The sequence below is a fragment of the Alosa alosa genome, chromosome 9 (assembly GCF_017589495.1).
Source record: "Alosa alosa isolate M-15738 ecotype Scorff River chromosome 9, AALO_Geno_1.1, whole genome shotgun sequence".
Classification (NCBI taxonomy): Eukaryota; Metazoa; Chordata; class Actinopteri; order Clupeiformes; family Clupeidae; genus Alosa; species Alosa alosa.
In genome coordinates, this window is record NC_063197.1 from 30,512,727 (window position 1) to 30,529,684 (window position 16,958).

A 16,958-nucleotide genomic window follows, 5' to 3' on the forward strand; every position below is an offset into this window, starting at 1 on the left:
GACGCCATCGACAAGACGCACTATCACATTAACACCTGCATATCCAAGCGTCTTGTGCAAATTAAAAAGTAAAAATGCAACACTATCTGATACAATACTTGTTCTAGTTGTGTCAGCCTGCTTAGACTGCATGACATACTTTAAACACTCTAAAATACATTTACATTTAGTCATTTAGCAAACGTTTTTTTTCAAGGTGACGAAAATGAGTTCAATTACAATTTCAGTTACATTGCAAAGGCAAACCAGACAAGAAGGGGAGACCTCTGCCAGGGCCACACTGGTGAAAGTAGTGAAAGTGCCATATCGAATCATAAACCTCTCTTTGAGATCCGGTATCTTGCGATTTTTCCTATGGGAAAATAACATGGGAATTTTGAATTATCGCACCTGTTAAACTCTCGAATAAGTCTGAAGTACGTTAAGACGGCAAACTTAGATTTTGCTACCCCAGAGCGAACTTGCAATGCAACTTGCCATAGGTAGTTAGCTTCAATTAGCACATGGATCTCCTTATAAGGGCAAAGATGGCAGTTTGGGTTCTTTTTTGTAGGCGAACTTCAGAGCTCTATTGGTGAAAGTGCCGTATCGCACCACTGGTGAAGTATTGACAGCATTGTAGCGTATCATTTCTGAAAGTGCCGTATCGCACCATTTCTGAAAGTGCCGTATGGCATCATTGGTGAAAGTGCCGTATGGCATCATTGGTGAAAGTAGTGCGATGGTGCGTTCAGGCCATCTGGGAATATTAGGGAGCACCCCCATGATTACGTTGTTTTTCCAACTGCCATCGTTCATGTGCTTTGCCGGCGGAAGAATGATAAACATGGACACCACAACAAAGGTTAAAACGTACGCTTAGTAATCTTAAATAAACAACTGTGTTTACTTAAAAGTAAGGGGTAAGACTCTTGAGAAAGAAGGATATGCAGCTTTCTAATGACAAAAACGGCAAATTCCCAAGTTCAAATTAAAATTGTTGGACCACAGTCCACACGGACTACAGATGAACTACAACGTGACGACAAAAGTGCCGACGAGCCCACAACTGGGCAACTCTGTTAGCAAAATCTTCCCCCAGTTTTCCACCTCTTCCCACATGAGTTGACGTGAACGATGATTTCTAAATGTTTTTCCCATTTGCATGAACGCACTAAATGTGCTGTAGTGAAGCTAACCCAGGGGAGTCCAGCTTCTGATTGGGATAAGCTCCACAAACACACACACACACACACACACACACACACACACACACACACTTCTGATTGGGATATGTTTTCCTGAAGATCTGGCTAGTAGGCTACTGATCTTTCTTACAGACAGACAAGCACACAAACAAACCCAAAACACCACCTATTGGTGAAGTAAACAAACCCAAAACACTTCACCTATTGGTGAAGTAAACAAACCCAAAACACTTCACCTATTGGTGAAGTAAACAGGGCTGTAGTACTCGTGTCTGGTCTTGTACTTGAGTCCGTCTTGTCTCGGTCTCTGCCACTGGTCTTGCCAAATATGGCTTTTGGTCTCTACCGAGTCCAGGTGTCTTTATGTTTATATAATATTGGAGGGAAAGGGGAATGGCTATACTTATAAATCCTGGGTGTTGTCACACTGTTTTTGCTTTTAGATCAACAAATAATAATCTAAAATGATTGTCTTGATACTGTCATGCATAAGACTTTTTTTCTGTCCTGGGCTCGGTCTTGACTCGGACTCGAACCTTTTCGGACTTGGTCTTGACTTGGTCTCGACTAGTCCTGGTCTTGGACTCGACAAAGGTGGTCTTGGCTACAGCCCTAGAAGTAAATAAACTGATGGCCTTTAAATTACAAAAAAATTTAGATATTTTCTATAAAGTGGCCTTTTGGCATATGAAATTGGGCTATATTTTAATATACATTATATACTGTGTATATATATATTAGGGCTGTCAAAATAACTGATTAATTTTGATTAATTAATTTGAGAAAAAATAACTGATTAAAAAAAAATTAGTGCAGATTAATCGATTCCATTATGACCTTTGACCCCGAGCCATTCTAGTCAGTAAAAATTAGACTGTAAAATGAAGGAGAGAGAAGAAAAACGTGCTGCCTGGATCATTGATTGGAACATTTACTTTTAAAAAAAAAAAAACGGCCTGATGGTGTTGATAAAAAATAAAGTGTTGAAAATAAAGTCCTCTGCAATGAAATGCCTTGTATGTGAAAAAAAAAAAACTTCTTCCCGAAGCACTTTTGAATTTATTTCCTCAGCATATTAGGTCATATCATAGATTATTATGGCAATTATTTAAACAGTGAAAATAATAGAGTTTTTGAGTTTTAATGTCACTAATGCTGAAGAGTTTTTGAACTTTAATGTCACTAATGCTGATTATTCAATGATTCATTTGAATTTAAATATTTAAAATACTTTCACAGCAAAAATTATATATGCGATTAATTTAGATTAATTAATCACAGAGTATGTAATTAATTAGATTAATTTTTTTAATCGATTGACAGCCCTAATATATATCTAAATAGTTAGAGTTACATCTACGTATATCTATATAGTTATCTATTTACAGACAGAGAGAGAGAGAGAGAGAGAGAGAAATAAGCACATGGACAGACACGCACATTCACAGACACTTAAACAATCGGTTTCACTTCAATGATTTGCTTAAATACATACAGGCTTCGGCGTGCTTACACTGTTACTACAACTCAAGCTCTGTCATTTGCTTACACACACACACACACACACACAGAGGCATTAGCAGAGATAACAGTTAAAGTGTGTGTGTGTGTATGTGTGTGCATGAGTAAGTAAGGGTGTGACCCTTTGGGAGGGGTGGCATGTGTGTGTGTGTGAGAGAGAGAGAGAGAGAGAGAGAAAGAGAAAGTGTTGCGTGACAGAGAGAGAGACCATTTGTGTGAATGAGTGAGTTTAGTGAGTGAATGAGTGCTAGAGAGAAGAGTGTGTGTGTTTCTGAGAGAGTTTTTGTGAGATAGTGAGTGTGTGTGCATGTGTTAGTCTGTGATTCAAGGAGGGAGACAGCAAAGCCACTTGAAATACTGGTGTAGAAATGTGTTATAATAATTGACCAGTCATCGGTCCTGTTGCAATAACCCCTAAAGCTGGAAACAGACCTCCCAATTTTAAGCCCAATTTTGAAAGGATGGAATGTCTGTGACAATCGTGGGAAATCTGAGGGAGTCAATGGTAGTCGCGGCAAGAATTGATATGTGAGTGACAGATTTTAATCCTTTGTGTTGACGGTATCCAGATCAAACACATTTGATGTTATCTTGACCGGTCTGTTGTATGGTCACCATGGTTCCAATTATGGCATTAAACAGTCAACAGCTCAATCATTATGTCTGTATGCATAACTAACTCCTAATTGGACCAGACTCCATCTGTAGGTTTAGTCTACTCAGGTCTGTTCCCAGCTTAAGGCGGAAAGTTGTCATGTATGTACAGAAATGTCTGTGTGTAAGGCAAAGCTACAGCTCTGTGGACACAAACATTATGAAAGGAATCCATTCTCTCAGGTCAGTTTATTAAAGGTGATGTAATTAGCACGGTTCATTTGGGTAAATTTATTAAATGCAATAAAATTTACCAGGTCGTGAAGTCTTTAAGGCAGAGAGTCATTTACATTGATGTACATATTTTTTTCTAGCAGGCCTATAAACTGTTTAACAGTCCAACTGAGAGGGGCACTCTCTCCAGCTACAATGAGTCAGGGGTCACTTCAACTTCTGCCTACAAGATGTCCAAAGATAAAAACAAACTAGGGAAATTATTAAGAACTCACAAAATAAAATTCCGGTTTATTGTCGTACAACAAACTTCACACATACATCAAACAGGCCACAATAGACAGCAATTTTAACAGACAGTAAAGAAAAGAAACGTCTTTTCTCCAGCCTGGCCATCCCATACAAACCAACTGCTTATGGTACAAACTAAAGTACACACACAACATTACTGGAATGCTTTGAATTGACCTTTTTTGATTTTGTACAAGTTTCTGTTGAGATAACATGACATGGTCAAACCACAAGTAAAGTCTATTTCATAGAGAAGCTTCAACTTCAAAGCACCGTTTGGTCACCAGAGATCACGGTCAAAAATGGCTGACCTCCTAACAATATGTACAAAAATATAAAATGTAAATAAAAATACAAACGAATTCTCCTTTTAAAGTATTTTGTAAGAAGGTAGAGCTTTGAAGTCTTGGTTGGTTCTAAAAAGTCTGCGTCTGGTGGGTGAGTCTGAGTGGACGGTGAACTCTAATAGACGACCTTGCGTTGACCCCTGCGCGGTCCTGAGGGGAGGGGGCTGCAGCCAGGCGGCTCCTAAGCATCAGTCTTCTGTTTCTTAGTTCCCACATCATCCTGCAGACACACACACACACACAGTTACGAAATGTCCCCTTAGAAATCCCCACATCAACTCATCTAAACTTCCAGATTAAAGGGTAACTATGACAGGCTATTACCTCATCATCATCATCGTCCTCAGCCGCCCGCTTTCCTGTTGCCCCCTCGACTTCATCATCCTCGTCGTCCTCATCACCTAGCAGAGGGAGGGAGGGAGGGAAGGTCACACAGGTGCAGTGTGCTCATGTGGCAGCCAGAGGGAGCTCTAGCACAAGAGCTGTCCCTGAGGCCTAATCATTTTAATTTGACCCAAAATCATCCAGCAGTCCAGCCTACCCTCTCCGTCATCTTCCTCATCCTCGTCCTCCCCCACATCATCCTCTTCATCGTCTACTTCATTTTCAGCGTCCCCATTCTCCTCGTCCACCTGTGGAAGGAAGAAATAGCCATGTTCAAGGGAGATGAAAATAAACTTCACAGGTTTTAACAGCTTTGTATGAACATTTGAAACTCATCACGTACAGCGTTTCCGTTGGCAGGCTTGTCCTTCCCATTCTCAGCCTCTTCAACCTGTTTCTTCTCCTTCAGGTCCTGAAATGGGAGAAAACAAATTCCATCTCACACATGTGACAGCATGCACTCAACTGAAAGGAACCAATGGACCCACTCTTGCTCCATCATAAACTTTGAACAGCATGCTTGCGTTTTAACATTTGAAACGAGACACTTTGGTCCACTGAACTCAATTGGCTCTTGGTCTTTCCCATCCCCCGCCATCTTTTAAATGACTTACTGGAGTGTTGTAATCTGATACGCTGATGGCATTGAGCGGAATGAACAGTGTAGTTCAGTAAATAAAGAACATCGCCGTTTCCAGGGCAAGACACACCCGCTAAAAAACTACAACTCCAATGCTACATCAACAGCTTATTCTAAAGCAGCCAATAAGAGCGTACAAACGTGCCGTCAGAATGAGGCTGCCTACATGAACTCGAGCGAGGGGAGACAATAGCGGCTGGAGGGCAATGCATTGGATTAATTTGCCAGCATTAAAATCTGCTGGAGGTAATCAGTAAAGTTGATTTTAATTACTTTTAGTATGGTTTTAGTCTGTCTCACAGAAACTAAATTAACATTTGGCCTGCACTAAATTAATTCACATTTCAGTATCTAATTCGTAATTAATAAAACTGGAGTTATTATTTCCTATAAAAAAGGTAATATTTCTTAGCCCATATTTCATTCGGATGGCTTCCGATGTGGCAAATCGCTTAGATTAATTAGTTTAGGTAATCCTTAGCTTTTAAGCCGGTTACCGGCTACCTCACGCCAACGCCTCCTTACACCATCATCAGCGCTCTCGAGCCCCGTTTTCCGTGGGTACGGTCTGGCAACAAAGATTGTTGGCGGATTGCAAAAGTGAAATTACAGCAGACTCCGTTTTATTCGTTAGGCTACGAGAAACCGTTTGGCATGTCCAACCTTTGATTACACTGCCCCTTAGCTTTCAGCGGCATCTCTTGGGCCATAGAGGAGAGCTAGATGAGGTTCCACGCGCAGACGACTGACAGAGGAGACGAGCCAGGTGTTCCACTGAGCCTCGAGATGAAACCGGATGAATAGAAAGCGGACGGCCCCAGACGGGTCGAAACGCTGTTCTTGGTGAGAGCGGCGCTTTCTCATACGAGTGGAATGGGGGCAGAGGTTAACTCGGGGCACTGGTGTTGGCTACGCCAGAAAACGGTTCGGCACAACATCCAACTTTCCGCTCGCGCTCATATACAGCTCCGGTCAGTTCCCCGTACCCGTGACCATAACTTCAGTCTGCAGAACACCAACCACTTACTCAGTCTGCTTAACGCAGCCTGAACAGTCCACACGAAACGAAAATGCGTGATTTCCCAGAGCAAAGGCTCCTGCAATCTTCAACTATAACCGCGGGGACCCACGCGTAATTTTAAATCCAGAGCACCGAGATAATTCGTGTCTCCGGCACGAGTCCTGCCGCCTCCCACTCTGCAGAATTGCAACCGAGTCCGATACGCGCTAGAGACAGAAGACGGGACCCCGATCCGTGTTGCGTATCATTTACAGATGCGATCGAAGTTCACAATGCAAATAGCTCAGGCAATTTACCGAGAAGTTGTTGTTCGCTTTCAGTCTGAGAACCCGGGTGCCGTTTGAACCTGTGAGGGCTCGAGGCGTGAAGCATGAATGTCGGCTGCGATGCCTGTCCACATAAACAGCGGTCACCTCGCACCTCGCTCGCACAATAACCTACAGACAGTTCCGAGGACACACGGCGAAACTCTAGCAACTCTTTATGTTCAAACAAATCCCATGCTGTCCGCAAGAAATGAAAACTGTTTTGGAACCGACAATTTACTCATTTAAAACTTGTAGTTTGGACCGCTGGTGCACCGCCACTGGAGATATTGGAAAACTGCTGCGCTCACTGAATCAGCTTACTGGCTCAATGCATAATGACGGAAATGCACAAGTAATTCTTCAGCATCACTCTAAACTAAACTGTGACTACATGGTGTTGTGCTGATTAGTCTACAGCTACAAATCGCTGCTCAAAGAGGAACCGACGAGCTTGTACAAACAAAGAACCCGCGCAGACTGTTCCATTTCGGACAATAAAGACTTCAGATGCGAAAAGCTGTTGGGTCGGGAATAACTTTTGAGCGATTTCATATTTCAAGTACTCCATCCACAGTGCGCCAAAAGAGCGTCAGTCGTATTCAGTTTGAAGGAGGAAATGAATTCTTACTGATGGACTTGTCCCTCTATCAGTCCAGTGCCTAAACACTACTTCCAAAGCCAGAATGTTTATTCCCGGAGTAGGTAACTCGCCAGTCTAACGTGAAATATTTTCAGCAATCTGTTTAAATGGGTCTCCATCACATATAGCCTACCTTTGCAGAAATCTCTGAACTGGTGTCAACTTCAGTGTCTGCCATTTTTCTTTTAAGGTTTCAACTGTTATGCGATAACACGAAAAAAAATATCCAGAACAGAACAGTTCCACTTAAAAGGCGAGAAGAAACAGAAAGAGATTCGCAGCGCCAGTGGCAAATTCAAGCGGCGGCGAAGCCATTTAATATAGAAAGAGGGCGGAGACCTAACACGGCCAACGTGATATGATTGGCCAACAATACAACAAATCTGTTTTTCTGATTGGGCAGGATGGAACAATGGACAGCATTTCTACAGCACAGAGGCCACGCCTCCAGCCCGATCTTTGAGTCATTTGTGTGACGAGTAGCTGCGCGTTCCGAGGTATCTCGAGCCTGCCTCGCTGTGCCGAATTAATGGCACCCCCTCCCTCCCTCCTCCTGCTCTCTCTCGCTCTCTGTTTCTCTTTCTCGCCCTCCCTCTTCTCTTTTCTATCTCCCACGCGCGCAAGCACGCAGTGGTGCGCGCGCGGGCTCTCGCAGTCTCCCTCTCTCTCTCACACACACACACACACACAAACTCTCTCTCTCTCACTCTCCCTCTCTCTCACACACACAAACTCTCTCTCTCTCTCTCTCTCTCTCTCACACACACACACATACACACGCACGCACGCACGCACGCGCACACACACACACACACGTAGAGAGAGAGAGAAGGAGAGACCTAACTATCCTACATCAAACAACTGGATTTAGTAAACTCATGAGATCTATTTTAGAGTGCTATGTATGTCGCAGCGTCAGCCACTGAAACGGTTTCTGTTTGACCAACAAAATAAAGTCTGCTGTATTAGGCTACAAATATTTTGGTCAACTAAATAAAAACACTTAGCGTACATGTAAGCAGACATGAAAACAAAACCCAGTATTGTATTTTAACAGTAAAAATGAACTTGACATATGGATTCGTATTAACCTGTGTTATTACAATGATCTTATCACTGATTGGTCAGATGTGTGATGCCAAGTTTGAAGTTGGTTGACTTTGGTCTGGCAATTCGTAACAAGGAGATGTCCGCTGCACACATTCACAGCGACTTTCATGCCATTAAAGGGGACTCTTTCTGCTCCAGGAAAGAGTGTTTCCACTTTGGCGATACGATTCATAAGATGGTAGCCTATAGATTGTTACAATGCGGCATAAACGGTATTCGAAATTTGAAGGTTCATCAACAATAGAGTGACAGATATCTACCCCTCCCCTCTCTTCTCGAGTCTCGCGTTTGCGCTTGTTTTTCTCTCCCCCTCCTCCTCTGGAAAACAAGCTGCTTGCGAGACACTTCCACACCTCTGATTGTCAGGTATATTCGACTCAAATTCGACTAGAGAGTTGAAACGTATCTAACAGTGTGTCAACTGTTTGTAGTTTATTCAGAATGCATTGAAATAAGACAATCAACGAATCCAGCGACCCGATGAACTAACGCCACAACAAAGATGGACGTCATACGTGACCAAAGATAGAATATCTCATCAGCAAGAAATGAATGGCCAAGAGATATGTCAGGTCATCCAGAATATCTGATTAAAGTATATAATCGTAAATAGAATTCCTCGAATGTCACTTTCATGTACAATAGTCCAAGAAACAACGCTTCTTACCTCACCAATATGGACAAACACAATGCCGTGTGTCGTCGTGTCGGTGAACAGCGCTCCAGTTTCCTTGTGGACCAATAACTGTTTTGAGACCAGTATTACCCACCCTCTTTCGCAATCTTGTTCGTTACGCGCGAAGCAGAAACTGGCCTGGGAACTGCTACTCTGCACCTATTTCTGTTTTATGACTGAATCTATAGAAGTCTTTCCTGATTGGCCGGTGAAATGGAGCGAACGCAAACTTGACGCTTTGCGATCGGTGATTTGACAACTGCAGTGCCGATCAAGGGCAGACTACCGCCAGTGCTGCTGCTGCACAAAAACCCGGAATGGCGCTTAGATTCGGATTGATTCAGTCTACCTGCGAAATCTGTGAAAATGTTATGTGTAGTCTCTTAGAGTTCGCGAAAGATAGACTTATTAACTTGTGGTTTACACGAACTGTTTTATGTTATCAGATTCTAACACAACAGGCACAACAGGACGGTGATGAACTGAGAGCAGACTCATAATGGACATCATACACACACCACCACCACCACCACACACTACACACATGCATGCATATCACACACATGCACACACCACCACACACACACACACACACACACACACACTGAAGTAATTCATAAATGTATATTCATATGGACTAATGAAGGGAAACTGTGTTCCCTTTGAGCAAAGACAGCAGAATGAGATGAATACAGAGGCCATGAGTGCAGACTGTCCAGGCCTCTGGAACTGCTGATAGCATCAGTACTGCGTTTGCGGGAAAGCTAAGTGTAAGATAAATGGATCTGTGTTTGTGTGTCTGTGTGTGTGTGTAAGAGAGAGATAGGTTGCTTCCTATAGGGGCTTAGCATGGTTGAGCATGTAGTGACCTGCAGTGCAACCCAAAATACACTACAGAAACACACATGCCCCCCCACACACACACACTCACACACACACACACATGCTTGAACGGGAAAGGTGTGTGAGCAGCATTATTTTTCCATTCTTCAGACATCAGCGACTGGATGGTGATCTCCTGTGCTGAAGCCCCAGCCTTCCTACAAGGGGATGTGCATGGAACCCTTTAGACTGGCGTGTTTTCCGAGACGCAGCTATGGAATTCCAACCCTAGGAATTCTAATCCTACTGCTCAGAGATCCCACAGTTCCTTCTTACAGTTTGTTTTATTGTTCATTGTTTATTTCTATTCATGCACTCATTTAATTATTACATTTTTACTTGTTAGTTTTATGTTTTGTCTTATTTTTGTTACATTTGTAAAGTGTATTGAGACTATGGTCATACTGCACTATAAACAATAAACTGATTAAAATTGAGTTGATTCATTTTATTTTTATTTTCATACATGATCTCATTGCCTCATTTCAAATCACAGGGGTGTTGAGTAGGAGAAAGCAAATTGAAACCTGAAAGACAGAGCTGGAAAATAAAATGATACAGGCTTGATGGAATCTTTCATTCAAGTTGAGTCGAACGGATTCTTGATCGTCAATGCATTTAAAGTAAAATCTGATTAATCTCAACCCCAATCTCTGGCATTTCAAACAGGTTGATTCTTGTGAAGTTCAGTTCTAATTGTGTTCTCATTGTGTGGTAGCGTAGTGGTGAAAGAGTTGTGGGTTCAATTCCTGGCTTCCACCGTTGTGCCCTTGAGCAAGGCACTTAATCCCGAGTTGCTCCGGGAACAGTGGCCCTTGTAATATAAATAACATAATTAAATATAAGTGGCTTTGGATATAAGCGTCTGCTAAATGAATACATGTAAATGTGTCCACAGGTCTCTCCCATATGTCTGAACTATGACTATAATTCACCCACGCAATTTAACATAGTTATTATCATTAAATACTGTTTGCATTTATTACTTTTTTGACTTTGAAATTAGTTCCAGTATTGATCAGGAAATGTTGATGGGTTGAATGAAATAAACCCAAATGGTGTGGCAGACTCAAAAGCAGAATAAAGTTAACCATTTTGGATTGGAAACGGCCACGCCAGCCCACATCTAGATTAGGCCTTTGGCACGGGCCCAATGCACCTCGAAGCCAGTAAAATGGCACACACGGTTCGTGTTGATGTTTGTGGTTATTACAACTATGACCCAAATGTCACACATTCTTTAGAATATGAATTAGGCTTTGATTAGGACAAGTCAGTTAGATTTTTTATTTTTTATTCTGAAGCAGGTCAGGCTGGTTTGGGTGAGCTTACCAGAGTGCTTGTTTGGGTGGGTCAAATCCAAAAAGTTACAAAGCCGTCATCTAGGTTATAAATAACTTGCAGACTTGTGCCAAATTGTGTGCAAGAGGCGAGGTTATGCATTAGGTATGTGGGATTTTCACTCTCTCTTTCTTCCTTTCTCTCTCTCACACACACACACACACACACACACACACACACACACACACACACACACACACCAGCATACCACTCTGTTGCAGTTTCCTGCAGCCAGTTTTGATAGTGCAAGTTTTGAATTGATTGGATTGGCCCAGGAGCACTAAAAACTGCTCTTATTTAAGCATCGTTGTTGCGCTATTGTGTTGTCATAGAGATGGCCCTGCCATGAGAGCCTAGGAGAGGAAGAGGAGAAGAAAATATCACAGTGATATTGGCTCCTGCCAACAGCAAGGCAAGGCAAGTTTATTTATAAAGCACACCTCATACACATGGGCAAGTCAATGTGCTTTACGTAAACAAAAGCAAAGAGTAATAGCACATAAAAGCATAAAATGGCAATAGTTTACAAATGTTTAAAATAGAGTAATTAACAGACATAAAAGACAACATAGAATAATTAAAATGCAGGTGCAAAACAGCAAGGCTGGCAAACATGGTTTTGTCTGGTGGAGGAGTGCCGAAGGCTTTCCGGCACAGTCCGTATCAAGGATGTTTAGTGCTATAGAGGTGAAAACAGCAGTGCAGATTTCCACAGCTGCAGAGCAAGCATCCTGCACTGAAAAAACTGTGTATCTAACCAAGTGTTATTCATTTAAGATCCAAGTTGGTATTACAGACTTACCTGGCGCTTTCTCTGTAAGATCTTTTTTACTTAAATTACAATTACGGAATTCCGAAACAGTTGGGACGCTTTGTAAAATGTGAATGAAAAAAGAATGATTTACAAATCATATTTAAACTCTATATTTAAATGAGAATATTTCAAAGAGAACATATCAACTGTTGAAGGAGAGAAATGTTTTTTTTCTCCAAAAAACAACATAATTCAAGTAACATGTGTCAAAAAAGTTGGGACAGGGGCATTTTTACCACTGTGTTGCTTTACCTCACCTCACCTCCTCACCTCACCTCCTCACCACTGTGTTGCTTTACCTCACCTCCTCACCTCACCTCCTCACCACTGTGTTGCTTTACCTCACCTCCTCACCTCACCTCCTCACCACTGTGTTGCTTCACCTCACCTCCTCACCACTGTGTTGCTTCACCTTCTCTCCTCACCTCCTCACCTCACTTCCTCACCTCACCTCCTCACCTCACCTCCTCACCACTGTGTTGCTTCACCTCCCCTCCTCACCTCCTTCTGTAAGTGTTTAGGAGCTGCGGAGACCAGCTGCTAGAGTTTTGAGAAAGAAATGTGGTCCCATTCCTGCCCGATATAGGATTTCAGCTGCTCGATAGTCTGGGGACTTTTTAGTCATGTTTTTCATTCCACGATGCACTCAAATAGATAGATCTGAACTGCAGCACCTGGACTCTTCATCTATTCAGAAATACTGTTTAAATGTGTGCAGAATTCGTTTTGGCACTGTTTTCCTGAACCATTCAAGGTCTTACCTGAAAAGACATTGTCGGGATGACAGTATATGTTGCTCAAAACCTGTGTAGGCCTACAACATTCAGAATTGATTGTGCCTTGCCAGATGTGCAAAATGCCCATGCCATAGACACTAATGCACCTCCACACCATCATGGAGGCTGGGTTTTGAACTGAGCACTATATCAAGTTGGATACATTTAATAGTTGAATAGTCAGGACCCTTTTCCACTTTACCTCAGAGCTCAGGCTCAGATAAGATGCCAACATTTCTACAAGGGGAACTTTCTAGCTTTGGTGAATGGAGCATTAAACTGTCCTAATAGACAATGGTTATCAGAAGTTTTCCTGAGCCCATAAAATGATTTGTTTTACAAAAAAAGGTCTGGTTTTAATGCAGTGGCATCTGAAGACCTGTCCCTTTTTTTAAAGGTTTCTTTGGATTCTCTGAATAATTGTAATGATATTACAGTATGTCCTGTAGATAATGAAATCCTCACATCCTTCTTAATTCCATGATAAAAAACATTATTCTTATATTGTTTCATCATTTGCCCACACAGGTTTACACAGAGTAATGAATACCTCCACATCTTTACTTCTGAGGCACTCAGTTTCTCTGGGTTGCTCTTTTTCAACTCCATTCATGGTTCCAGTTCCCCTAATTAGTTGGGAAATGTTCCTGCTCTTGTTGTCATTATCATTACGGCACTTTTCCAGCCTTTTGTTGCCCCCCTGTCCAACAGCTGATATGTTGTCTTTGAACTATTCTCAATTTAATATAGGGTTGACATGATTTGTAAATAGCATTCTTTTTTCAATTTACATTTTACAAAGCGTCCCAACTTTTTCGGAATTTGGGTTGTAATAGGAAGCCTGTCTTATTATAAAACAAATGACTTAACGCACTGGCAGCCAAATTTGCTTGTTTTGAGGAAAAGTATCCTTAGATTTGAAATCATTTGTCTTATATTCGGAGGGTCGTTGTTGTAGTGTGGTGTGTGTGGAAGAGTGTGGTAGCTGGAGAGCAGCACCAACACGCAGTGACTGATCACCACTGCCCCCCATCTTGAGAGTGTACTGAGCTAGGGCTCGAGCTAGGGGTCATACCAAGCTAGGGGTTGAAACACGTTTCTTTGGCTGAGGATGTCAGTGGTGTAATGCTAACTTTAATTGACATGATTTTTCTTACTCCATGATAAAGAAGCCATCATCTTAGCTATAGCTGAAGTTAGCAGGTGGTGGTTGTTGCTTGCTGGTGGGTTTTTTGGCTGGTCTCTACACATAAAAGAGAAAGCTGGTCTCTACATATAAAAGAGAAAGCTGTTCTCTACGCGTGAAAGAGAAAACTGATCTCTATATATAAAACAGAAATCTGGTCTTTATATATAAAAGAGAAAGCTGGTTTCTACAAAAAGAAAGCTGGTCTCTACAAAGAGAAAGCTGGTCTCTATATATAAAAGAGAAAGCTGGTCTATACAAGGAGAAAGCTGGTCTCTATATATAAAAGATATAAAAGAGAAAGCTGGTCTCTACAAAGAGAAAGCTGGTCTCTACATATAAAAGAGAAAGCTGGTATCTATATATAAAAGAGAAAGCTGGTCTCTACAAAGAGAAAGCTGGTCTCTACACATAAAAGAGAAAGCTGGTCTCTCTATATAAAAGAGAAAGCTGGTCTCTATATATAAAAGAGAAAACTGGTCTCTATATATAAAACGGAAAGCTGGTCTCTACAAAGAGAAAGTTGGTCTTTATATATAAAAGAGAAAGCTGGTCACTACAAAGAGAAAGCTGGTCTCTATATATAAAAGATATAAAAGAGAAAGCTGGTATCTATATATAAAAGAGAAAGCTGGTCTCTACAAAGAGAAAGCTGGTCTCTACACATAAAAGAGAAAGCTGGTCTCTCTATATAAAAGAGAAAGCTGGTCTCTATATATAAAAGAGAAAACTGGTCTCCATATATAAAAGAGAAAGCTGGTCTCTACAAAGAGAAAGCTGGTCTTTATATATAAAAGAGAAAGCTGGTCTGTGCACATATCAAGTCAGGACACTACAAAAGTATGACACCCTCTTCACAATCTCGTTCCCTCTCTTGTTCCCTCTCTCAGCTTCACAATCTATTGCTGTCTACATGTTTACTTTAGTATATTTGACAGATCATATACAGTGATTATTACCCTTGCACTATGAATCATGTTGCACTATGAATCACGTTGCACTATGAATCACGTTGCACTATGAATCACGTTGCACTATGAATCACGTTGCACTATGAATCATGTTGCACTATGAATCACGTTGTACTACTTAGTGTTTGTACCACCTCCATATACTGATACATACCATGAATAAGTACTCAGGTGAACAGTGGACATGCATGCAGGGCAAGAGAATGACACAGAGAGACAAACATGACATACCGTTAGTGCAGGATGCCTATGGGGAGGATGAGCAGTCAGTGTAGTGACTCGTGTATCTGTGAAGCTGCAGTGTATTAGTGAGTGTATCTGTGAAGCTGCAGTGTATTAGTGAGTGTTTCGGTGAAGCTGCAATATGTTCATCATCATCATCATCAACCGTTTTTTATTCAGGGAGAAATTGACTGAGCGTCAAGCTCTTTTACAGCAATGCCCTGAGTTACAAAACAACAACAATAATCAAAACAACAAAACAAGAACAATAAAAGATACAAAAGGCAAATAATAATAATAATAATAATAATAACAAAAATCAAATAATACTAATAATAAATAGTTATAAATAATAAAACTAATAATAATAATAAATATAGCTGCAAGCAGCAATGAGGGGGCCAAGCAGGTAAAGCAGTTGAGCAGAAGTTGGGATTGGACTGGACTGGACTTGACTGTGTTGTGTTAGATTGGAATGGATTAGACTTTATTGGATTGGATTGGACTGGACTGGACTGGATTCAAAGGTCACCAAATTTATTGTGTGTCCTCAAGATGTACTCCTAAGACCACATACCAAGTTTGGTTTAAATCGGTGAAAGTGTTGATAATTATTAGCCTGACGAGCCAGACCCACATTAAAATGTAGGGTCTGGGCACTCACCGTTTGCAGTATTCAGTCCGAGGGGTGGGATAATCGGTTGTCTTTCAAATTCCCTCTGCATGCAATAGGACAGCTATGAGTCCCATGCGTTTACCACCAGCGGAGCTAGTTGGCTAGTTCAAACTTTTGCCAACTTAATAAAAGCTTAACTCGTGTCACACTGTTCGCCAACAGCAACATCCATCTTATTTGTTTTCAAGTAGCAGTGAATTCAAGCCAAACCGTTGCAACTCTGCCATCAATCATTATGTTAAGCCCGCCTAATGACTCTATACACGATTTAATTGGCCTGATAGAAGTTTAATTTTTCGAGCTCACAAGCCAACGGAGAGTTGCTAGACTTGCCCTGGCAGCAAATGTAATTTGCTGCCGCTAGGGTGCGTCTAGATTTCTAGGCTAGATAATTATAGCACCCCTAGTGGTGAAAGGTCACCAAAATAATTATGCAGTCTTAATATGGGGTCATGACTCCACATACCAAGTTTGGTTTAAATCGGTGAAAGTGTTGATAATTATAGCACCCCTAGTGGTGAAAGGTCACCAAAATAATTATGCAGTCTTAATATGGGGTCATGACTCCACATACCAAGTTTGGTTTAAATCGGTGAAAGTGTTGATAATTATAGCACCCCTAGTGGTCAAAGGTCACCAAAATATTTGTGCAGTCTTAATATGGGGTCATGACTCCACATACCAAGTTTAGTTTCAATCGGTGAAAGTGTTAATAAATATAGTGCCCCTAGTGGTCAAAGCACACCAAATTAATTGTGCTTCCTCAGGATGTAGTCCCAAGTCCACATACCAAATTTGGTTGCGATAGGTGAAAGTTCTAATCATACCGCCCCTAGTGGTCAAACGTCACCAAATGTATTGTGGGTCCTTAGGATGTGTTCACGAATCATTGTACCAAGTTTGGTGTCAATACGAGAAAGTCTTCCTAATTATAGCACCCCTAGTGGTCAAAGTACACCAAATGTATTGTGCGTCCTCAGGATCGGGTCCCGAGTCCATATACCAAGTTTGGTTTCCATATGTGAATGCATTGCTGAGATATGAGCCTACTTCCTGTGATTATAGTGCCCCCTAGTGGTCAAAAGACTCCAAATTTATTGTGCGTCCTCAGGATGGGGTCTCAAGTCCATGTACCAA

The 16,958-nt window shown here is 41.5% G+C and overlaps 1 protein-coding gene across 1 annotated transcript; it reads right to left on the reverse strand.

Annotated features, from left to right (window-relative positions):
- Positions 1–3,532: 3,532 nt before the first annotated feature.
- On the reverse strand, positions 3,533–7,465 carry ptmaa (prothymosin alpha a). Its single transcript, XM_048253573.1, has 5 exons — positions 7,301–7,465; positions 4,902–4,970; positions 4,716–4,806; positions 4,499–4,575; positions 3,533–4,394 (listed from the first exon to the last, which is right to left on the reverse strand). The coding sequence occupies exons 1-5, from the start codon at positions 7,343–7,345 to the stop codon at positions 4,356–4,358; spliced, it is 321 nt and encodes a 106-aa protein (XP_048109530.1). The 5' UTR covers positions 7,346–7,465; the 3' UTR covers positions 3,533–4,355.
- Between the last annotated feature and the right edge of the window lie 9,493 nt (positions 7,466–16,958).